The 23,347-nt window shown below is 54.3% G+C and overlaps 10 protein-coding genes across 10 annotated transcripts; 4 read left to right on the top strand and 6 right to left on the bottom strand.

Moving 5' to 3' along the window:
• Positions 1-997: 997 nt before the first annotated feature.
• MYCGRDRAFT_73804 (uncharacterized protein) lies at positions 998-4,196 on the bottom strand (the record flags this gene model as incomplete). Its single annotated transcript, XM_003851180.1, has 4 exons — positions 998-1,607; positions 1,770-1,920; positions 1,957-3,259; positions 3,316-4,196. 4 exons carry the CDS (start codon positions 3,775-3,777, stop codon positions 1,184-1,186), a joined length of 2,340 nt encoding a protein of 779 aa, XP_003851228.1.
• Positions 4,197-4,907: 711 nt separating this feature from the next.
• MYCGRDRAFT_105101 (uncharacterized protein) lies at positions 4,908-5,956 on the top strand (the record flags this gene model as incomplete). The annotated part of the gene is made up of 4 exons (XM_003850590.1): positions 4,908-5,141; positions 5,202-5,248; positions 5,305-5,374; positions 5,505-5,956. 4 exons carry the CDS (start codon positions 4,975-4,977, stop codon positions 5,950-5,952), a joined length of 732 nt encoding a protein of 243 aa, XP_003850638.1.
• A 118-nt stretch (positions 5,957-6,074) lies between these two features.
• On the bottom strand, positions 6,075-6,536 carry MYCGRDRAFT_105104 (uncharacterized protein; the record flags this gene model as incomplete). Its single annotated transcript, XM_003851179.1, has 1 exon — positions 6,075-6,536. One exon carries the CDS (start codon positions 6,488-6,490, stop codon positions 6,134-6,136), a length of 357 nt encoding a protein of 118 aa, XP_003851227.1.
• Positions 6,537-8,957: 2,421 nt separating this feature from the next.
• Positions 8,958-11,969, top strand: MYCGRDRAFT_86784 (uncharacterized protein; the record flags this gene model as incomplete). The annotated part of the gene is made up of 3 exons (XM_003850591.1): positions 8,958-8,973; positions 10,147-10,273; positions 10,328-11,969. 3 exons carry the CDS (start codon positions 8,958-8,960, stop codon positions 11,967-11,969), a joined length of 1,785 nt encoding a protein of 594 aa, XP_003850639.1.
• A 374-nt stretch (positions 11,970-12,343) lies between these two features.
• Positions 12,344-13,323, top strand: MYCGRDRAFT_73812 (uncharacterized protein; the record flags this gene model as incomplete). The annotated part of the gene is made up of 1 exon (XM_003850592.1): positions 12,344-13,323. The coding sequence occupies one exon, from the start codon at positions 12,361-12,363 to the stop codon at positions 13,321-13,323; it is 963 nt and encodes a 320-aa protein (XP_003850640.1).
• Positions 13,324-13,638: 315 nt separating this feature from the next.
• Positions 13,639-14,708, bottom strand: MYCGRDRAFT_30146 (uncharacterized protein; the record flags this gene model as incomplete). Its single annotated transcript, XM_003851178.1, has 2 exons — positions 13,639-14,581; positions 14,653-14,708. Coding segments are annotated over 2 exons (999 nt in total), but the record flags the coding sequence as incomplete, so codon positions are not given.
• A 1,740-nt stretch (positions 14,709-16,448) lies between these two features.
• On the bottom strand, positions 16,449-18,004 carry ERG12 (ERG12, mevalonate kinase; the record flags this gene model as incomplete). The annotated part of the gene is made up of 1 exon (XM_003851177.1): positions 16,449-18,004. One exon carries the CDS (start codon positions 17,820-17,822, stop codon positions 16,449-16,451), a length of 1,374 nt encoding a protein of 457 aa, XP_003851225.1.
• A 764-nt stretch (positions 18,005-18,768) lies between these two features.
• Positions 18,769-19,399, top strand: MYCGRDRAFT_86787 (uncharacterized protein; the record flags this gene model as incomplete). Its single annotated transcript, XM_003850593.1, has 2 exons — positions 18,769-19,035; positions 19,094-19,399. 2 exons carry the CDS (start codon positions 18,769-18,771, stop codon positions 19,397-19,399), a joined length of 573 nt encoding a protein of 190 aa, XP_003850641.1.
• A 3-nt stretch (positions 19,400-19,402) lies between these two features.
• On the bottom strand, positions 19,403-21,374 carry MYCGRDRAFT_73819 (uncharacterized protein; the record flags this gene model as incomplete). Its single annotated transcript, XM_003851176.1, has 4 exons — positions 19,403-19,539; positions 19,591-19,957; positions 20,009-20,860; positions 20,909-21,374. 4 exons carry the CDS (start codon positions 21,182-21,184, stop codon positions 19,403-19,405), a joined length of 1,632 nt encoding a protein of 543 aa, XP_003851224.1.
• Positions 21,375-22,601: 1,227 nt separating this feature from the next.
• MYCGRDRAFT_105107 (uncharacterized protein) lies at positions 22,602-23,112 on the bottom strand (the record flags this gene model as incomplete). Its single annotated transcript, XM_003851175.1, has 2 exons — positions 22,602-22,807; positions 22,862-23,112. Coding segments are annotated over 2 exons (438 nt in total), but the record flags the coding sequence as incomplete, so codon positions are not given.
• Between the last annotated feature and the right edge of the window lie 235 nt (positions 23,113-23,347).

The following is a 23,347-nucleotide window of genomic DNA, read 5'->3' on the forward strand; positions in this document are numbered from 1 at the left end:
TGTGCTTGTTGCTCTTCGGCATTGGACACAGAACAAAGACCGTCCTATCACAGCATCACACAAACCTCCTACCTCCGACTCTGGATATTCGGCATGTCTAAGACCTAACACATAACATCTGACGAATGACTCGTCGAATGGGACCGGTATATTGTGCTTCGGGTGTTATATTTGCCGGCCTCCTGCCTCCCTAGCTTCGAGCCTTCGACAACGGTTCGTACTGTCGTATAAGCGGATTCGCGGATTTCCATCCTCAGCATCTTCCAGTCCGGTCCAGGCCTCCCCACGGAACCCATCGCCGATTCGATTGAAATATATAGCGCGGACAAGCTTCCGCTTCAACTGCATATAGCGGTAAGTGGTTGTGGTGTAGGATCGATACCCTGCATTGGAACCGCGAGACATTTCAAAAGCATCTCGGAGGCATATGAATGATGAGTTATTGAACAAATGGTGCCGCCCTGCTTGCCCTGCGTATGGGAGTGACGGCTCAGCGGGGCATCGTGGAGAGGTCGAGATGTCTATTCACATCGGTCCACCTTGGGGATCAGCTCTGGCAGATGTCTCCACGCCTTCGCAACTCCAGAGCAAATGACCAATTCGAGACAAAGCCCTCTATCACTCTCGATCGCTGAGGAGAGTACTCTATCTGCCTCTTCACCTAGACCACTGCTCTCAAATCTAGCCTTCCTCCCCCCACCTCCACGTCGGCATATACGGCAAAACTCAGACGCCATCACAGTCTAGACTTTCCACACCACCCTTCCAACTCCAACATCGCGGGCACTCTGCGCACCAACACCATCAGGCGGCTGTATGGATCTCCCATCATCGACTGCCGTGTGGGGCATTAGTGGATGTTTCATCAATGCCGTGGCTTGGGTCCAGAACATCTTTCACGTTGTTGGACAGCTCTACAAGAGTTCCAGCCGGGACAGGATGTTCGAGATCTACCTGGTGACAAAACACATCGGGTAGACGAGAATGCGGCCAGAACAGCTCTTTGCATTCATCTCTACCGCAAGACTTTTCATTCTCCTCGAGAGTCCTGCTCGTGTCTCCTCACTGGTGGTATCAATCAACCCAGAATAAAACCTACAAATTTTACCGCCGACCATACCCTTCTCTTGACCAAACAAATTCACGTCGACGCTCCAGAACTCCCATAACGCCCCAAACCATGTCATCGCTCATATCTTGGCAAATCCAAATCTCTCGCCTGCGCCGCACCAGCCTGTGCCTGGCCTTCCTCTCTCGAACTGTTACCCAAACCCAACATTGCTTCCTCTGTCTCGGAGAGAACAGGAGCAGTCGGAGCAGCGTCGTGATCTCGCGGTGCAGGTCCAGACTCGCTCGCATCGTCGTCCTGCGGTGGAGCCGAAGCTTCCAGTTCTAGTTGTCGGCGCTGGAGTTCCTTTTTATCATCGGTCGGACCGTGGCGGCTGGGTATAGGTGTTGGGGTGCTGGGGAACCCGTAGGATGGCGTTGATGCGTTTGGTGGTTCGTATGATGGTGTCGGTGCGTCTTGCGACTCGTAGAGTGGTGTCCGAGGTAGAGGGATATTGTGAGGTTCGTAGGACGGAGACGGAGGCATATGCGCAGGAGTGCTGAAGGCCGAGAAGGCATGCGTGCCGGTCGAATGGCCACCCGGATGAGCAGGGGGAGTGAGGAGAGTTGGTCTTGAAGGTCCTGCAGGTTGTGAGTAGCCGTTGAAGTGTTCTTCCTCGAGGAACGGCGCAGTCGCTTCGTGTGAGGCAGCTTCACGAGACGATCCTGGTTGGTCGGCGCCCGGAGGCATGCTGGGCAATAGCCGAGCCTCTGCTCTTCGCAGCCGTTCTTTCTCCGGCAGTTGCGAGTCGTCTTCGATCTCTGGTATTGGGATCGGAGGTGGCATGGTGTACGAGCCATTGCCGAAGTATCCTCCCTCTCCATGATAGCCGTTGTACTCGCCGTAACCAGGCGCGTATTGGTCTGCGCCGTAGTATTCTTGGTCGTAGAAACCGTTGCTTTCGTCATACCAGTACTCTCCATTACCATGGTCTGCAGCATGAGGCGTGGCGCCGGCTTGCGTGTCTGCCTCATTCTTTGCTTGCGCGTTGGGGTCAGGAACTGGAAGTGGTTCGGCCTTTTGTTTGCCCTTGCGCCTCGCGCTATCTCTCGTGCCTATTATGATTTCGAAAGTACACGCAACCACGCCCATGTTGCGCCTTACAGCAGATGTATCGATTACGGGAGAACCATGCCGGCGATCGATCGGATCGGCTTCCGGACCCTGTACGATCGTACTGGCTAGACCTCCCAGGTTGCCCAGATTTCGGTCGTGGGATGAAAGCTTGCCTTGTATATCAAGAATGACCTCGATGAAGTATCGAAAGCTGATCATCGCGCCTGGCACTGTAGAGATGGTTGGGAATGCCTCCTCCGGGATGTTCACTTTTCCGGTCACTTCTGCGGTGAGAGTGTTGGGATCTATGATCAACGGCATAATGGTCTGGGACAGGTCTTTCCGGAACACATGACTCGACCCAGCGCCGGATAACGAGAGGCCTCCCAACCCGCTGACGGATTTCGGGTAGTAGTCTTCGAATTTGCGCTCTTTGCCCTTTTCGCTTGGTCCCAGAGGAATGGCTGGATGCATGTCGACACGCGCTTGTCGATACAGGGTGATGATGACACCATGCAAACTTTTGACGTGCTTCGTGTGATCCACATGGACTTTGATGGACGTCGTGTCTCCTCGCAGACATCCACCCGACAAAGACTCGACTGTAGCAGTGATTGTTCGCTTCTCGGCCCGGTTTTCATCGCTGCTCCGCGGAGAGGTTGCTTCTGAATCAAGTTGAGATAGTCTGGAGTTGGCGTGTGATCCAGGATGCGAGACTGGTCCGCCACTACTGACAGGACCATCAATACTGAGGTCGCTCGGATTTGGACTTTGACGATTGACCTCGACAATTGCACTTGAGCTCAAAGCTGACGATGTATGGCTGCCGCGACGTTCCTGCTCGCTGCTGTGAACGTTGGAATCGCCTTTGATGCTTTTGCCCGAGGAGTCGACCACTTTCTTGACTTGCGGTTTTAACCTTTTCTTGCGCGAGACCGGTTCTAATGTGATTGTTCGTGGTTTGGGTGGATACAAATGCGAGATGTCGATTCGCTCGAGGAGGTACACTTTGTGGTCACATCGTATTGTCGGTGACATGGTCGTCGGTCTCGTGAGGGTGGCCGTGATCATGTAGGATACCGTACCGCGTTCGAACTGGTGGTCATAGTCAGCATTTCGATCGCTTCGAAGTGACATCTTCATCACCGTACAGATATGCTGCTCGGGAGGTCCTTGTCTGGGAACTCGAGGTTGAAGTTGAATTGGTATACGCCCTCGCCGAGTCTCCCATCGCCGCAGAGGACCACCTCATCTTCAAAGAGTGTCGCGAATCCATTCCCAAAGTATTCTCCCGTCTTACTGCCTCTTCCGGAACCGGCCTGGGTATTGTTCGCTCGGTAGCCGTCCGCTGGTGGCGAGCCGGGATTCTTATACACTTGGACGAAGCCATGTAGACACACGACCACATGCGTCACCCTTGTCGGCTTGACCACTTTGAGATGTACACTCCCGCTAACAACGTCGCCCTGGGAATATTGCTTATGCGGATCGTCGACTGTGATGTAGTAGTCGGTGATGTTGCGAGACTTGGACGCGAAGGGCGACGCGATGCGCGAGAGGAGACGGCGGCCTGATGTCGGCGTGGATGGCGAGCGGTCGGCGGGTGATAGCATGTCGAGGTCACCGCCCTCGCTGAATGTGACTCGAGCCAACCTTCGAGTCGGCGCAAGACGAGCGCATGCGGGTGTCGAGCTGCAATGGTCGCAGTGATTTCGAGATGGTTAGGGACAAGGGTCGGATGTCGTCGGAGAACGAGGCGGAACGGCGAGTGTGCGGCTCTGCGAGCGCATCATCAGGGATGGCAGTCCAGTGTCGAAGTCCTGTGCGCGTCGTAACACATCAACACCAGCAAACGGTTCGCGACGTCTAGACCGGGAGTAGTTCGAAGTCGAGCTCGGATGTGGTTGAGGCAGTGCAGATTGCACGCTACTCCGACGAGTACCTCCGCACAATGAACGACCGCCTATGACGCGGGCCATGGAGGAACCGCCCGCCGTGGAGCAGCGGTGTATATCGACTCTGATGCAGCATCGCCGCCGCAGTATGACAGGCATTGTCCGGATTATGTTGGACCGTCATCAATAACTGCGATTCACATTCACCTGGTCTTTGCCCGTGCTCATGCGCCAGTCTTAGCATCTTGGCATCTCCTCGAGGCCAAACAAGCATTCGAGGCTGCGGTGGTTTCCGATATCGCTCTGACCTGAATCGAGAACGAACCCTTTTCTTCGGCACATTCGGCTTGCTCAAGAGGGCGAATCGTACTCTGTGCTCTATACGATCTGCTACTCCCAGCAGTTCTCGCGGCACGAAACGCACGAGGGCAGCTTCAATTCACATCCTTGGCCTCATTCGACAGACTACGACATTCGACTGCTGTTCGGACTACGCATTGGAGATCGGAATACTCCGACGGACTGAGCTCCATGTCCCGGACTTGAGATTAGATGCCGCCTCTATCTGCATAGAATGGCGACAGGATGCTCGTCGAGGGAACGCTCGGAACTCATACGATGTGGTCAAGATGCCACCAAGGTCATCTGTTCAGCGCGAGTTTCATCAGCTCCAATGCGACGATGAAGCATTGCCTGACGCCTTATCGAGAGGCGGGGTCATGGTTGTGATTAGAAGCTCGCTGCTGTGCTGACTGACGATATGAGGGGTAAGGTATTTACTATTGCGTAGGTCCCCAGTCCATTGCCTCATCGTCCTACCGCTGAGGTTATATGTGTGACTTCTTGTCCAACAAACACGATCTACATTGACCCTGGACACACACTTCCAGTCTGACAGCTATACCAAACCTGACCATGCCTTACGAACCATACACGGACGAGACTCCGGCCGACGTCAAAAATGCCAAAGGTCTGCATCTCGTCACGCAGAATACCCCCAATGGCCAGGCCGTTCAGATCTTCCTCGAGGAATTGAAGGATGCCTATGGCACCGAGTTCACTACGACAGTCATCGACATCTCGTGAGCAAGACTGTCGCCGTCGCAACTCCTCTCAGACGACATCCTGACCACCGACCACAGGACCAACGAGCAAAAGAAAGACTGGTTCCTCCGCCTCGACCCAAACGGTACACCCTCCTCCCCTTCCTCACTTCAACAACCCCGACTAACCATCCTCGACCAGGCCGCATTCCCATCCTGATCGACAACACCCAATCCCCACCCTTTCCCGTCCACGAAACCTCCGCCGAACTGTAAGAACCCCAGAGGGCAGAACGCCTGCAAACGGTCCGAGATATTCTCTCGGCCTCTGCCTGCGAAGTTCCCACTGCCTCACACCTCTCGTTACCCGAACCATCACTAACCCTCCCACCCTCTCCTCAGATTCTACCTCCTCAAATTCGCCGACAAATCCGACAAATTCGGCTTCTCCTCCCCCCTCGAACGCAACCAATGCCTGCAATGGACGTTTTTCTGGCACGGCTCCGGAGCCCCCTACCAAGGCCAAGTCACACACTTCACCCGCGCCGCACCCGAGAAAATCCCCTACGCCATCGACCGCTTCCGCAACGAAACTCTCCGCGTCTTCGGCGTGCTGGAAATCCATCTGAGTGGAAAGTACACGGGAGAAGAAAAGGAGTATCTGGCGGGTAATGGAAAGGGACGATATTCCATTGCTGACATAAAAACCTATCCATGGGTGAAGAATTGGGAGAGGAGTGGGTTTTCCAAGGAGGAGATGGCGTTTCCGCATTTGTTAAAGTGGGTGGATCGGATTGCGGAGAGGCCGGCCGTGCAGAGGGGGGTTGGGGAGGCGTATGTTAAGAAGTAAGCTGGTGAGGCGGGTTGTGGTGGGACGGGACATTCGTTGATTGATGTAGGGCGAAATTGTGAGCGGGTCGGAATACGATGAGGCTGCACGCGCGGTCAAAGCTAATCTTGGGGAAGGACACCGGGCGGATAGTGTACAAGTCCCATCAACTCCGTACAGCCAGTATGCAAGGAATCTTGGTCTAGCGCTTGGGGAAGTCTTCTTCCAACCACTTTAGAAGCCTCCCGCGTTTCAGGCTGCGCGTGACTTCCATCACATTCATGTGCCCGGGATCCGTGCAAAGGCTGCTGATCAGCGTTTTCACATCGGCAGCTGTCCACCTCTCTTGACGGCTCTTGGTCTCTGCTCGGATGCCATCCCAAGGCCTCCTTTCGCGCGCTTTTCCCGCCTTCTCGTTCAACAGTAGTCGACACTGCAGAATCTCAAGGTGAAGCGTTGCAATCTCCTCCTTGAGCTCAAATATCTCGTTGTTCTTTTTATGTTCGAGTTCCCACATCTGTTGTCTGAGCTCGTGTAGCTTTTCCTCTTCGGACGGCATCCAGGGCGTCTAGAATGGGGATCGGGATGTGGTGTGGAAGCATCGGGCGCTAACAGGAGACGACACTGCTCGCGTAGTCCGGACAACGGTTTGAGAACGGAGCATATTCATGGCGACAATTGTGATTGGCAGCCGTTGAGTATGTGTAGCGCTCGGTGGATAGAGTGTCTGTATGTGCTGGACGGTGGTGAGAGAGCAAGGTTGACGGGGAGTGGACTGTGGAGGAGGAGGAGGTGATGGCGACACAGTGCACGGCCCTTGCAATGCCTGCATCGGGTCGACATCGGGTGCAACATGCAGCACTGGGCAGTTCTCCGCTCTGAAGCTTGGCAATTCGTCGATGTGCCTGGTGCTTGTCGATGAGGATGGGAGCCAACGTCATTGGCGATGACCTTTGGAGGGCAAGCTCAAATTGAGCGTTGCTCTCACTCAATTGCAAGAACGTGGAATCAGTGGTCGTGAAATGTCTTTGTCGGCATTTGTGACCTGGTACTGGCTCAGAGGATCGACGGCGAAGAGGCCCTTTCTCCGAGCCAAGTGCATCCTTGTTACTCCGGCTTCAATGCGGAGCGCTTTTCAATAGAGCTGTTATTCTTGCGTTGAACCTTATTTGCGTCATTTCATGTCGATACTTGTCTTGCAGCTGTTGAATGGTGAGCTTCGGGAATCGTGCGTGTATACTTGGCCAATCCTGCCCGTCGCCGCGCAGTTTCAACAGCTCCGCGACCTCCACTCCGTCCAAGAGAAGTCATCTTTTGGACGGAATTCCGAGCATTCTGCGAGTCATTTTGATATGTGCATCGACGCCAGCAGTCGTTCTCTCCGGGAGCCTCGCGTAGATGTCACTGCGTGGGCTCCGCTGATGGACCATGCCGAGGATCATGAGGGACTCTTCGGGAGTGAAGGCGTCAGAGCGTGGGACACCGCTGGCTCGCTTCGTTGGCGGCACGATTTTCTGGTACGTCCACTGGATGGCATCAACAGGCAGTTGCAGATGAGCGGCGATGGCTTTCCATGGCCTAAACAAACCACGCCATGAGCCCAACTCCTGATAAGCCCGCCATCACAGAGAAACTTACAGTCGTTCCTCGTTCATCATCCGGAGCAGAGTTTCCCGATCCGCTGTAGACCATGTGTGAGGCTTCCTTTCGCTCGATGTTTTTGCTTGCGAAGCACGCAGTGTGTCCAACGACCGATTCGGAAAATGTCGCACTCGAAGGTCTCTCCATGAAACGCCTCGATTCCTAAGGTCACAAACAGCCTCACGTTCCATATTGCTCATTCGGTCGGTGTGATCAATTGAACGGTGTGAGCCCTCCCTCCGCCGAATCTGCGTCCATCGTTGTCGCAGTGCGAAAGGAGATCGTTTCGGGAAATGGAGTGCGGTGTCATTCCATGTTTGACCAGAGTCAGGCATTCAGTTAGCTTGCTATCCTCCTCGGCGGTCCAGATGTCTCCGGCCTTGCGATCGATCCTCCGAGTCCATGAAGAGCTTTCCCCGATTCATCTCTTGGCGCAAGCAGAGTGTAGCGGGCTAGAACAGCCATGACAGACCGGTCCATGAATTCGTGGTGAACGTCTTGGACACTTTTACCTTCATCTCGGAACTTGCGTAGCTTGGCGTCTTATTCGGGTGTCCATCGCTTCCTTGCTGTTGTATACTGGGGGGCAAGGTGAGCAAAGCGGCCGAGTAGTATGGCAGGTCCAGCATTCGTCCTAGCGCGGAATGTAATCGCTGCCGACCACGATCTCGAGCCGGAGACAGGAAGCAGCATTGCCCACTATGTCTCAGCTGTCTCATTGACCATATGAAGGCCGTTCGTGATGGCCAAGTCTCTCATTCGCCGGACGAAGAGGCAGAATTCCGTGCTTCCACTGCTTCTACTGAGGCCGCGAAACTTCGATACGTCCTTTCCACGTTGTATATCGACTTCAGCTGCGCAATGCTTAGGTGTGGAAATCGAGCCTGAAGAGCCACCCAATCTGAGCCACTCTTCCTGAGGGACACTATTTCCATGATCTCCTGGCTATTCAGGAGAGATCTACTCGGACGCTGGGCCTTGGTAAGTCCCAGCCATCGGCGTGCGAGGAAGAGCCGGAACTGTATGGATACTCGTGTTCGTGACGGGAAATTCTTCACTATGTCCCGCCGAGAGTAGTCTTGTCGTTGCAAGGTCGTTATTGCTGCATTGTCCTCTGGTAAGAAAGCATCGTGGCGCTGAAGAGCAGGCCCGCGAGTTCCTTGTACGAGAGCTCTGTGTTTCTCACGACTGCCCTGGACAGATCGTTGCAATCGCGCAGATATAGCTTTCCAGTGGCTATTTTGCTCCGTTAGTGACTGTTGCTGTTACAGCCCTGCCTAATGAACATGGAGCACCTACGGACGTTGAGCTCTCAGACCAAGAAGTAGTTCTTGCTCGGCTGCGGTCCATGGACCTTTGCGCGTCAAGCCAGGACTCTCGCCCCAATGAGCAGCCTGCAACGTGCTTAAGGAGAACCTCGGGAAATACGATGCCCCGATCTCTTTCCAAGGGACTTTTTCAGTTCGTAGTTGACAAATGAGATTTCGATCCTCAGCAGTCAATCTTCGTTGATGCGCAAGGCGGCCAGCAGGTGTTCTCGGCCCGATTTTAAAATACCGCAGTACCAGCGCTTGTCTGCTTCGATGCGGAAAGCTGAGCTGAACAGTAAGCCAGTCCTGGCCGCGCTCTCTGAGCTTGAGCAGCAGGTCGTCTTCCTGTGGCGTCCACCGTTGGCCTCTTCGAGGTGCTCGTGACCTAGGTGAGCCATGCACCCGCGTACCGCCTGGTCCTCTTGGCGATATGATGTGTTAGCGTGATTCGAGCGCCTGAAATGTGCGTAGTGGCATTTCGGATACAATATCCGCCCACGGGCGCCCACTCTCCTTGAGCCTGAGCAATTTGCTATCTTCCTCGGGTGTCCATGGCCCCGCGCGTGCTGCAAATCGGGATGTGTTGTGGAACGACCGCACTTGCTCGAAGGTCGAATATGCCGTGTTTGAAATTGCCCGCGATCGAATGGTGAATGTGGCTGACCAAACTCTGGGCCACATCTTGCTGGAGGACTGAAACGTCAGTAGGCTGGAATCGCATCAGGGACCATCCGAGAGTCACTGGGAGTTCATCGAGCCAAAAGTGATGTGATGGGTCCAGGGAATATGGATTGATGTGATGGTGATGGATGATGGTTGTGAGATCCATGTCGTTGGTTGCGACGAGGAGAGATGTTGTCGGGCATGCACGGACCAAAGCCGATGTCAGCGGTACACTCCCACCTACCTGGTACCTTCGACGGGCGAGGCGCCGACGTTTTCGAAAGGCTAAGGTACCTAGATCGCCATGCATCGACGTGGGTTGGACTGGTCAAGGAAGACGAATGAGGTAAGAGGAAGGAAGAAGTGAGGTCGGCAACAGCTGTGTCGTTGCTTGCGGAAGGTTCAGCCACGGTTCATCGGCTTGGCGTGCCTGCTTGACCTCCGATGTTGGCCGAGAGCTCGAACTTTTCTCAAGAACCAAATAATTCGACCGGCCTTGCCATTGAGACCTCACTTCAACAAATATGGCTACCGAAGCGCCCCAGAAGATTGGTCAGTGATGCGGATTGTAGGAGCCAGACAACACACTAACACGAGTCAGCCATCCTCTCGGTCTACGACAAGACCGGCCTGCTCGATCTCGCCAAAGGCCTTATCAAGCAGAACATTCGTCTGCTCGCTTCTGGAGGCACGGCCAAGTTGATCCGTGAGAGCGGTTTTCCAGTCGAGTGAGCTCACATCGGTATACATTGATCGAAAGCTCCTACTGACACATCCCTCAGAGATGTCTCCGCCATCACCAAAGCCCCGGAGATGCTCTCGGGCCGTGTCAAGACCCTCCACCCAGCTGTCCACGCCGGTATCCTCGCCCGCGATCTAGCGTCCGACGAAAAGGACCTCGCCGAGCAGAACATCAACAAGGTCGACTATGTCATCTGCAACCTGTACCCTTTCAAGGACACCGTAGCTAAGATCAACGTGACCATTCCGGAGGCTGTCGAGGAGATTGACATTGGCGGTGTCACTCTCATCCGCGCCGCTGCAAAGAACCACGGCCGTGTGACCATTCTCAGTGACCCAGAGGACTACCATGACTTCTTGCAGGAACTCGAAAAGGGAGAAGTCACGGAGAAGCAACGTCAGCTCTACGCATTGAAGGCTTTTACCCACACGGCGGACTACGATGCTGCCATTTCCGACTTCTTCCGTAAGAAGTACGCAGGTGATGGCAACCAGCAGCTCTCCCTTCGCTACGGTACCAACCCGCACCAGAAGCCTGCTTCCGCATACGTCAGCGAAGGACCTCTCCCATTCAAGGTCCTCTCTGGCTCTCCTGGCTATATCAACCTTCTTGACGCTCTCAACGCATGGCCGTTGGTCAAGGAGCTGAGTGAAGCCCTTCAATATCCAGCTGCGGCCTCTTTCAAGCATGTCTCTCCCGCCGGCGCCGCTATTGGAGTCCCACTCAACGAAGTCGAGAAGAAAGTATACATGGTTGAAGATATCGAAGGCATTGACTCTTCCGGCCTCGCCCAAGCCTATGCCCGCGCACGCGGCGCCGATCGCATGTCCAGCTTCGGCGATGTTATCGCTCTCTCCCACGAAGTCGACGTTCCAACCGCCAAGATCATCGGCAAAGAAGTCAGCGACGGTGTCATCGCGCCAGGCTACCACCCCGAAGCCCTCGAAATCCTCAGCAAAAAGAAGGGCGGCAAGTACCTCGTCCTGCAAATGGACCCGAACTACTCCCCTCCCGCACAAGAACACCGCACTCTCTTCGGCGTACACCTCACCCAACGCCGCAACGATGCGCAAATCTCCCCACAAAACACCTTCAACACCATCATCACGCCCAAGGACTCCATGCCTCTTCCCGAATCCGCCCTGCGCGACCTCACCGTCGCCACTATCGCGTTGAAATTCACGCAGTCAAACTCCGTCTGCTACGCTCTCAACGGACAAGTCATCGGCCTCGGTGCAGGTCAGCAGTCTCGAATCCACTGCACCCGTCTCGCGGGCGACAAAACCGACAACTGGTGGATGCGCTTCCACGAGCGCGCTCTGGCCATCAAATGGAAGAAGGGCACCAAGCGCGCCGACAAGTCCAATGCTATTGATCTGCTATGCTCGGGCATCGTTCCTGAGAGCGGATCGGAGAGGGAAGGATGGGAGAAGAATTTCGAAGAGGTGCCTACGCCGTTCACAGCTGAGGAGAGAAAGGAGTGGTTGGGCAAGCTGTCCGAGGTGGCATGTTCGAGTGATGCATTCTTCCCATTCACGGATAATGTGTATCGCGTGGCCAGGAGTGGAGTCAAGTATCTCGCTGCACCAACGGGAAGTCAAAATGATCAGGCTTGCTTTGAGACAGCGGAGGGCTTGGGAATCAGTTATGTGGAGCAGCACATTCGACTGTTCCATCACTAAGTGAGAGAGGAGGAGGAGAAGGTCATGAAATGTGTTCGAGAGGTGGAAAGATCACGTCAGGCCTACTGGCGGCAAGGAGAGGAAAAGCGATGATACCAGCTTTTGAAGCAGGCTTTGCTTGCACGTATATAGATAAGGATTAGGATTGTGCATGCAACGAGTTCAGCACGACGAACGCTCGCAAAACGAGATGCCATTTCTTGTCTGATCCATCCTCGTTGTACCTGCCGTCATCTTGCAACTCGACCACATCCGTCCTTTCTTACCTATTTCTTCATATTGTTCCCCTCCAAGCATTGTCCCGCATTCTTTCAAGTCTCACCCCACCTTTTCAGAATCTCCACCTTCGCAACACTCTCCTCACTACAACCACACCACGAACAGCACAACCATGTCCGACGACGATGCATTCCCCGACTACTCCACCGATCCCGCCTGGGCGGACCTCACCCCACTCCCCACCGACGAAGGCGGCCCCTCTCCCCTCGCAGCAATCGCCTACTCCGAAGAATACGGCACCGCAATGTCCTACCTCCGCGCCCTCATGGTGCTGAACGAACACTCGCCCCGCGCCCTCACGCTCACCGAACACCTGATCTCGCTGAATCCCGCGCATTATACTGTGTGGTTGTACCGTGCGTCTATACTCTTCGCGCTAGGGTCGGATCTGAGAGAGGAATTGGAGTGGTTGAGTGACATCGCGTTGTCGCATCAGAAGAACTACCAGATTTGGCATCATCGAAATCTGATCGTTGATAAACTGGGGAGTGCGGATGGGGAAGGGGAGTTTGTGGAGAGGATGTTTGAGTTGGACGGGAAGAATTATCATGTTTGGAGTTATCGGCAGTGGCTTGTCAAGAGGTTTGGATTGTGGGAGGGACATGGGGAGATGGAGTTTGTGGAGAGGATGTTGAGTAAAGATGGGAGGAATAATTCGGCGTGGAATCATCGGTGGTTTGTGGTCAATGGGAGGGAAGACGAGGGAGTGGCTGGCGTCAAAGGGGACGAGGAGGTGAGGAGGACGGAGCTGAGGTTCGCGATGGACAAGATAAGGGAGATACCCGGGAATCAGAGTGCGTGGAGCTATTTGAGGGGAGTGGTGAGGGTTGGAGGGATGAGGTTGAAGGAACTGAAGGGGTTTGTGGAGGAGTTTGCGAGTCTGGGAGAAGAGGATGGCGTGAGGAGTAGTCATGCGTTGGATATGCTGGCGGATGTGTTGGCGGAGGAGGATGGAGAGGGGAAGAAGAAGGCTGCGGAGGCGTTGGATCTGTTGGCGAAGAAGTATGATCCAATCAGGAAGAACTATTGGGAGTATCGGAAGGGGTTGTTGGGAGTGGAGGGTGCTGCTGCGTGAGATGGAGTGGCATGGATTGATCTGGTGCGTTGGATTGAGGCGTAACGATAGAATGATACCCATTTGCTTCGGAAATGATGGATTTGACGATGACCTCGCAGCATGAATCAGACGATGAATCAACACGCTTAACAAATGTAAACGATCCATTCGTAGACTTGAGGCCGTCAGCGTTCATCATTGCCTCTTTCCTACGTCCAAATCAATACGCAAATCACTAACGCCTCCAATGGCCGTCAACACCCATGAGGTATACACACTTCCCCTTTTTCCCTACACGGCCCACTCCTGCCCACCACTGGCCAACGCTCCCAGAAACTCGTCCCTCCACCCCTCGACAATCCTCGTGCTCACATTCGATCCTCCACACACCACTATCACCACCTTCTCCTCCGCCTTCACCGCCCTCCCCAACGCCCTCTTCAATCTCCCTCCATAGCACAACGCCGCACTGACCCCACACGCCGCCTCGACCAGAATCTTCTCGTCGTCCGCCAATCTCCAACACCCCATTGCCGCCTCCGCATCACTCAACACCACATTCTTCACTTTGCCAGTCCTGCTCCCCTCCTGCGCCAACTCCCACGTCCGCTCACTAATTCTCGACACGCCCAGACTCGTCGCAATGCTCGTGATCCTCTGAAGCGTGCAAATCTCTCCTTGCTCGAGGGAGTAGGCCAACGAATCCGCGCCTGCGGTCTCCACCGCCACGACCTGCGTCTTCTCCCACCCTTTTCCCTGCTTCTCCATCCCCTGCATGATTCCATTGAAGAGGCCTCCTCCTCCCACTGAACAGACCACCACATCCGGCCCTCCCTCCTCCCCCATCGCCGCAAACTGCCCACTCATCTCCTCCACCAACGTCTCATGCCCTGCCCAAATATCCGGGTGATCGAACGGCGACACACCCACCGGTTCCTCTCCTCTCCTCTCCGCTTCAACCATCACCACTTCCCTCATATACTCACCCGCCTCCTTCAGATTCGCGCCCTTCTGAATCACACTCTGCGCACCCGCCGCTTTGATTTTGGCGATCATGTGTGGTTTCGTCGTCATCGGCACCACCACCGTCGCCGGCCTTCCGACAAATTTGGCTGCGTGCACGCAACCGAGTCCCGCGTTCCCGCCCGAGGAGGAGTAAAAATGAACTTTGTCGGGGTTCGTGGCGCGCGCCATGGAGCGGAGGACGAGGTTTCCTAGACCGCGGGATTTGAAGGAGCCGGACGGTTGAAGCGTCTCGAGTTTGAGAAAGACGCGGCTGGAACATGACAAGTCAGCACGTTGTCGTCATCGATCACAGTGGAAAAGAAGAGGGTGGGGTGAACTAACCATCCAGCGGACTGGGACAGAGCTGCGGATTCCACGAGTGGGGTTTGACGCCAGGGTGTCTTCTCTTCGGGGGTCCTGGATCGAGGAGGAGAAGGAGGAGGAGGGAGCAGGTCGCTGTCATCATCGAATAGAGGGCTGTCACGTCTGCTTCTACGACTTAACGATCGGGAAGGGCGGAAGAGGGATGAGGAGGATTGTAGTGGGTACTGACCATCCGGCTGCTTTGGACATGGGCTCGACTTCGAGGATGGGAGTCGTCTGGAGCCATAGCGTGTCTTGTTGCAGGATTTGAGCGCCCATTGTGTGTGTTGTGGAGTGGATGTGTATGATGGAGAAGTGCTGGAGGAGTGCTTGAAGACTGATGTGGAGAAAAGAGGGATAGGGAGATCGAGTTGCAATCGAAAAGGACGTAGAGAGAATGAAGATACGGCACACACAGCAAGTTCCATCAGAGCAATACTTATACCCTTCAGTCAATCCTCCACGCCCGATCACTCACTTCCAGGTTCCCAAGAGAGGTCGACTTCTCCACTTGCAGATCCCGAAAGATCCTCGTGCAAAACAGATCGTTACGCATCTTTGGCCCTGTCCAAGACTCGTGCCATGATCGAAAAGTCCCGAACTGTGACAGCTGCAGTACCTTAGATGCGGATATGTCGGTCGAAGCGGAAGTCATGCACCTCAGTACGTAAGGCCACCAGTCAGCAGGAGCTCCGGGGGTCCCTTCTCCACAAACGGATCGAAATCGCCCGACTTCATCTTTTCCTACTCCTCCTCCACCACGCAACGACCACGATCTCGCCATTCTGTCGCTGGAACTTCGTCGACCCGATGATACGGCGAGCAAGGAATTGACCGTCCTCTTAGTCGTGTCAAGCTTCAAGTCCACGACGAAGCAAGATGCTATAGGGTAATGCTTACCCCATAACCTCGTGCGGATTACCCTATACCTTCCCACGCGATTACCCTATAGCAATTCCGTGCTTTGAAGGGTTGATGTGCTCATCCATCGCGTTGGCGCTGCTATTCGGGCTGCCACGCGTTCTGCATTACTGCCTCAGTGGCTCTTGTTGCACTTCGTTGTGTCGGAGTCTGAGCTGTCAACGGGGGCGATCTTGCGGCCGTGAGTCGAAGAGACCTTTGCGAGGCACGTCTTCATGGAATATTCGTGTTTCCTCAAAGGCGATCTGAAACCTCCCATCTCTTTCGCCAGTCTGATGTGCATCACAATCATATTTGCAGGGACGACCCAGACCAGTGCAGACCTGGACGAGTTGATATCGTCACTCCTTGTCAGATGAGACGCTTGCTGTTCTACCCCACCATTCACCCCATGCCAGATCAGCGAAGCACTGCTGTCACATCTCCAAGCATCTCGATGAACGATCCCCGGAACCATTGCGGAACCTATCGCTAGACTATCAGTCACCGCTATCAGATGATCAAGCTCAAAGTCATTCGTGTGATAACGGAAACGAAAAACGAATCCGTGCTCATCTTCGGTCATCGCACGATGCAAGCTGAACAACAGAGCATGCCCTGGCAAGCGATAGCACTTCCCTTCCGTTTTGAGAGGGAGAGTCCCCGCGTGCTGCTTGAACACATCTTCATCCGGATTGTTTTCGTTTTCTTTTCGTGACGAGATGGCGCCAAGTTGACAACACAGCACAGGAGCACGAGGGGCATGATGCAGCAGGCCAGAAACAAGTGCAGTCAAACAAAGGCCGCTCATGCACATTGTAGAGCTCCCCAGAACGCCTCGCCAATCGCAGAATGATCGCTTGAACTCAGGCCACTCACGGTCTCCAATACCTCCATCCCTCACCTTCCGCTCCGCCCTCCCCACCCACGAGACCCTCCACGCCTTCCCTGCCCTCCGCCTTCAGAAAACCCTCCAGATCAATCTCCTTCCCTCTCAACACAGCCGGAGACAAGACTCCCACGCCGTCTCCACCCAGTGTAGTCTGATATTTGACGAACCCCTCCTCTTCCAACATGACGTCCAATTCCTTCAGCGCATCGCCCGATCCACCCTTCCCAGCCAAAACGCCCGGCTTCAACAACGTAATCGCACATCCTCCACCCCCGGCTCCCGTCAACTTCGTCCACCCAACCCCACTCCCACCCACCAGCGTCCTCAACCTCTCCAACCTCGGATGACTCACTCCCAAACTCGCCAATAATGCATGATTTACCTCCATCAACTCTCCCAAATGTGCGATACCGCTCTCCTCCGTCGCGTCAAACCCCGCCTCCGAGATCTTCTCGTACACACTCCTCGTGATCGCGTCGATGGAAGAGAGAACTCCCTCCACGACCGCGGGATGTCGTTTCTTCAACGCGCCCACTTTCGCCACTTCCGCCGCCGTGGACTTCGCTTGGCAGGTGTCGATGAGGAGGAGAGGGAGCTCGGGGAATTCGCGGAGGATTTCGACTTTGGGTGGTGACTTGGGATCTGTGCGTTGGAATAATACTGCGTGACCGTTTGTGGCGACGGTGTTGTCGACGCCGGAGGGGTTGCCGTGGATGAGCATTTCGCCGACAAAGGCCCAGCGGTTGATGCGTTGGAGTTGTGCTTCCGCTTCTTGGCTCTGTTGGTCCGGATGTGGACCGGAGAGAGTGTGGGATTGAATGAGGAGGGCGGTGGCGATGCAGACGGATACAGAGGCGGAGGAGCCGAGACCGGCGCCGATGGGGATTGTGGAGCGGAGGGCGTAGATTGTGCCTGGGTGGGAAGGAGATCCCAGCGATAAGAAGAGGTATAGAAACGCTGATGCAGCAGCCTGGTGGATCTTCTTCTTTTCGCCTTCTTCCTCACCTTTCCCTACAGCTTCGATATGTGGTTGCATGGCCTCTACGAGCTCCGGGTCCAACGCAGTAATCAAGTCATTGTCTCCTTTCCTCTTCTGTTCGAACACTTTCCATGGTAAATCTGCGATGTCCCAGGTGTGATCTAACCCGATATCGCTGAAGCGGAGAGTGATTGTGCGGGAGGAGCTGGGTAGTGTGGTGACGAGGAGGTATGAGCGGAGAGAGATGGCGGCGGCAATGGCGGCTTTTCCATGTACGACGGCGTGTTCGCCATAGACTATGGTTTTGCCTGGAGCGGAGACGATGAAGGCGGGTGCGAGGGTCGCGGAGGTGCCATTGGCGGAGTCTAAAGTCGCCATGATGGTCGTCGAGGCGTGGCCGTGAATATCGTAGTCGAAGCGTGTATCGAGGTCGTAATAATGATCTCTTTCGTCCTAGTCTCAGTGGTATCCTTCGTTCACCGACCTCCTCTTCTCTTTTCCCACAGCAGTATCGTTCGGTAAGGAGCGTGGTGCAAGTCGACAGACTGCAGGAAAGGAATGCCGGTGTAGAACGAGGCGGATGGTGTCAAGAATCAAGACTGATGGTCACGAACTCGATCCTCCCCAGAGATGGTTCGATAATTTTAAGGTTGTCTAATGGATGGGGCGATCCACTTTCCACACTACTCGCTGGATGACCACCGTATCATCAAAGAGATCTTTTCATCCTTCTACAACGCCTCCATCAACTCCATCAACTTCTCCTGCGCCTTCTCTCCAATCTGCCTCAGACTCTCGCTCTTGACAACCTCCAACACGGTCAACAGCTCGACACCAATCGTCCTTCGCATCCAGCTCCTCAACTCGATGCTGTTCAAAGAGTCAATCCCAATGTCCACCAATGGAACACCCAATTCCATGTCGGCGTCGTACTCGTCTCGCGCATGAGGTAGTGAGAAAGCGTCCAGCCGGTTCCTTTCGCCATCGTCTGCGCCCTTTCGACAATATTCAACGCCGTCTGATTCGGACACGCTCTTGAGGAACTGCTTGAACAGTCGGATGCAATTGCGTCCGATCGAAACAACGTGTAGCTCTCCGCACTCGTACTATGCAACGTGATCGATTCCGGGAAAAGAAGCACGGATCAGCATGTATAGATATGCCGGCAATAGACGGACCTGTCAGAAGTAACTTTCTCGGCAGATGTGTCGTCTTCAGACGGCATGTGTATGGAACAACAAGTGCCGGACCTGAGTATACTGCGAATCATATAACTCTCAATGAACTGTCTGGACGTCAAACCTCTTTCTCCGTACGATCGATCATGGCCACGTCCTCGAGTCAGAATGTCTCACCCGGGGGAGACCATATAGCAATACCTTTCCAGATGCGAATGCCTTCCATGGAATTCATCTATCGCCTGAGCTGCGACATGGCTTCTGAAAATCATGCGGTCGGTGCTCCCTTCAGTGGATCGCACAATCGAGTCATCATGCCCATCGTCGGCGGCCGAGTCGAAGGACCACGAGTTTCTGCAGACATTCAACATATGAGCGGCGCAGATTGGGGAACAGCAATCAAAGGCACAAACGTAAGAATAGCACGACGACTGACCCAAGATCGAGTTCGAACTAAGCGACATGATGCAGTTCATGATCCTGAATGCTCGATACACTCTCAAAACGATCGACGGGCATTTCATCTACGTCCGCTCAAAAGGCATCTTCTCTCCCAATCGAGACGACTTCTTCGCCAACCGGCCACCGGAGAATGTAACTCAGGATGACGCCGACTGGTTCACGCGGCTTCAATTCGAAGCCTCCGGACCATACAACTGGCTCAACGGTGTTCTTGCGATTGGAGTGTTGGCGATGTGCGAGAAGAGGATCGTGATTGATGCATATCGTATTACGAACACGCCAGGGGTAGAAGCGAAGAGTCTGCAAGTGGAGTAATCACTAGCCACTCAATTGCGGTCTGTTGTTGAGGATGGCGTCGATGGATCCGGCGATCTGGAGCAGAGATTCGTCTTCTTGTCGCATTCCTACGACTTGGACTGCCAGCGGAGCATCGACGAAGTCTTGCGGCCCTGTATCTGTCTTCTATGTCAGGGCAGCAGATGCTACTATTGTCTTGCAGTACTTACACAACTTGTAATTCTTCTCATCTGCCTCGCCATATTTGGCATTCTCAATCGCATCAGCCACGTCCTCCGAATGGACTTTGCCTGTCGGAATGATAATGGCGGGATAATCCAGCAAATTCCACAAAGCAGTATAGGTGATAGGGCCCCATGTATCGAATGGCGTCGCTGTGGTCGGGGCTCCTGGGAGCAGCATAGCATCCAGCTTGTTGTCGAGCCATAGCTTGTGGTACACATGCTCTATACGACTGCGGGTGGTGTTCCAAGAGACAAACTCCTCGAGAGTAGCCGATGGGATACCGGCGAGGTTGATCCTGCTTACACTTTCGACTGGAGGTTCGCCGCCGGCTTTCAAGAGAGCTTGAACGTACTGCAGTCCATTTTAGTACGGTCAATAGGAGCTTCGACACAGGACACGTACCTTGCAGCCATCAAGGGCGTACATTCGGTGCGCTATATTCAATGCTTCCTGCACATGAGGAAGGCGCAGAGGAACAATCTCGTAGTTCGCTTGCTCGAGTCTTGCCGCGACTTCCTTGATGGTCCTTCGTATCGGAGGCCACGGCGTATAAAGCCCATCATCGCTGAACAGCCCAACACGGATCTTGTCGTGTACGGGTGCGCCTTTCCAATGGATGTGGTTGCAGGAAGGATCATAACGCCAGGGCTCAGCCTGCATGATGACTTTCGTGAAGTACGTGGCACTTCGAAGGGAAGATGCCAAGGGGCCTGCTACGGGCAGTATACCTGGCAGACCCGAAGGCGCTGGGTCTTTTTGCCCTCCCTCCGGAATGATGCCAGAACTAGGGCGGAAACCATAGATCCCATTGCACACACTTGGAATGCGGATGCTGCCTGCAATATCTGTACCGACGCCTAGGACACTTCCTCTCATGGCGATCAGCGCTCCCTCGCCACCGGTTGAGCCTCCCGCTGTCAATTTCGCGTTGGCTGGGTTCAGCGTCCTGCCGAAGACGTTGTTGTCGGAGTCTGCCGTCATCATGGTCTGTGGAACATTTGTCTTGCAATAGAGTACAGCTCCAAGGTCTAAAAGGAGGACTGGAAGTGCGGAATACTCTGTATCTGGCTGGTTGGTCCAGCAGATCAGTCCGGTGGTGGAATCATATCCCGGAATCCTGAAACTGTCCTTGAGAGAGATCGGGAGGCCGTGAAGCGGTCGAAGTGGCTGTTCTGGATTGGCGGCACGATCTCTGTCGAGTTCTTGCGCACGAGCAATGGCTTCATCGAAGAAGATTTCGGTAAGGCAATTTGTCTGTTTGTTGTCAGCTTGCATGACAGATAGCGAAATTGCTGTCCTTACTACTTGCTGTGCTACTGCAGCCCGTTTACAAAATGCTCTGGTCACTTCCTCGGCAGTATAGCTCTCGTCTCGGATCTTCCGCATTATGTCGAGAGCGTCATTGGTGCCTGTAATTTCCAGTTCCCTCGAGGTAAGCACACCACATGTTGATGGCACATCGAGCACATTCTGGCCAAATGTCGCCTTCGCATCCAGTCTCCATGCCCCTGGAATCTTGCTTGCCCTCTGCTCCCTCTTCTGCTTCCCAACAGCGAGGTAGCTGTGTTCAGTGCTCATGTCAGAAAGGATTGAATGAACACAGACGGTGATCTCATAGCATGAAAGGACGGGGAGTTGCTAAGCGTATACTCATGCGTTCGCGTTCGCCTGGTTCAGTATCTTGTCTTGAATCGATGAGCAACGCGGGAACCATCCATGCTGAGATCACAGAACACATTAGATCAGACGAACCGTCAGTAAGCGATAGGTCGATCCCGTGGCATCTGTGATCGCCATGGAGAAGCATGTCTCATGCGGGATCTCCGCAGCCAGGATTCATTTGCCGAGAAACCACGCATGTTCGTGTGAGGTGGAGGTGAAGGAGGAGAACCCGGCAATTGTCAGTGCGATGAGCAAGCTAGACCCGACTAAGCAGTTTCATCCGTGTTCTGCTTTCATGTGCACGTTAGCATCCGTCTTCATTTCGAGACTAACGTTATGTTTTGCAAAAAAACGAGCTTCGCGGTCGGTGAAAGGTGTGTTATTGCGAGGCTCCTGCTCAAACAGCAACGAGAGATCCAGTCCAATGCTACCCATCGTAGGTCGAAATTCCTCGCTTGTGGTCGTCCAATTTCCGCAGTCCATATCCTGATTCTCAATCCCAATTTGGTATCTCTGTCGCAAACCCCGAAGTCCAAAGCAAAAACAAAAGAAACACTAGCGATCGTATTCAGGACCAGGCCGAAGAATGCAGTAGAGTAATCACTCAGATGTCTTGCACGGCGTCCAACTGAAACACATCATCTTCCTCCTCGCCAGCAAGTGGATCTAACATATTGGTTTGACCACTGAGCGCCAATTCAACATCGTCATCGTCGTCCACATGCAGCGTCTTCAGCCCAAGCAGATCCGCGAGTGAGGTTCTCTCCTCGGGCTCATCTCTGGCCATAGAAGGCTTCGCATGGACGTTGGCCAAGGGACCGCGTGTGGATGCGGACACCACTCTACCCCTCGAATACCCAATGGTGTTATTGGAGGCGACCTTGGCGGCTGTAAACCGCGGGTTATTGGCCAATGGTGCAACTGACTTCTTCTTCAGGAAGGAGGTAGGAGCCAGCGCGGGCTGTCGAGCTCTTGCGGCAGATGTCGAAGAGGCGAATGTTGATTTTGCAGGTTGTGTGGAAAGCGCGGATGCCGCATGCTGTGCCTTGATTGTGCCAGGGGCGGCTCTCACGCCTCTTGAGCTTTGCGCTGTAGCAGGCCTAGGCTTCTTCGTCTCAGCCTTTCGCTTCTGCGCTTGTTCAATCTCTTTGATCCTCTCCTCGTAATCACTGAGCTCACTATCCTCCTCGTTGTCTTCTTTCTTCGAAGCGTACTCTGAGTACCATCCTCTTGTCAGGTTTTTGCCTTGCAGCACTGTAAAGTCAAGCTCCGCAGCCAGAAGATCGTCGTCGTGGTCAGGAAGAGGAATTCCGCGAGGGGGCATGTATTCGATCTCGCGCTCCTCAGTTTCTTGCAGGAGCACATTCTCGGCGGTTACAGAGGTGGATTCGTGAACTTTGATCTTCGGTCGGCGTTGGCGAGGACTGGTGAGTTTGTTGCTGCCAGCTGCGTCTATCTTGCCGGCACCGCCCAGAGCTGGAGTAAGCAAGGCTTTGCCATTGGTAGTCTTGTTGCCAAGAGGGGCCCGGGCGCGTGGATCTAGTTGATGTTAATTGTGCTCCGCTAGGACGTGCTGCACCGGTAGTTACTCACTGGCTGGAGTCACGAAAGCATTGCGATCTGCTTTGCCATCCTTTCCGCCCGTCTTGCCAAAGTTCAGCGTCCTGTTCTCATCATTCTTCCCACCTCGGAACGGGGTCTTGGGAAGCTGGTTGCCAGGTGTTTTCGGAGCGAGACCTTTGATGCCCTGGTTCAATGGCTTCGCTGCTGCAGCGGTCTGCTGTTCGTAGATTGCGTTCTCCTGGTTGGTCCGAGCCGCGAACATGATTGTGATTTCCTTTTGGGCGATGCGTCGTATCAAACACCGGTCATGGTGTCGACGAGGTTGTGAAGGAGGAGGCAAGAATGTCTTCTTGATCGCAAGACGACGTTGTTTACAGTTCACTACCCTTTTCGTCTAGTACCCGCAGATTCCGCAGATCCCTGCATGAAGCGAGCTCGGACGTTGTCTCGCACTCGCCAGCTCAGGGATCCCAACTTCTTCTCGTGATCGAGCAAACTGTCCATCGACCTCTTCCG

The sequence above is a fragment of the Zymoseptoria tritici genome, chromosome 7 (genome assembly GCF_000219625.1).
Source record: "Zymoseptoria tritici IPO323 chromosome 7, whole genome shotgun sequence".
Classification (NCBI taxonomy): domain Eukaryota; kingdom Fungi; phylum Ascomycota; class Dothideomycetes; order Mycosphaerellales; family Mycosphaerellaceae; genus Zymoseptoria; species Zymoseptoria tritici.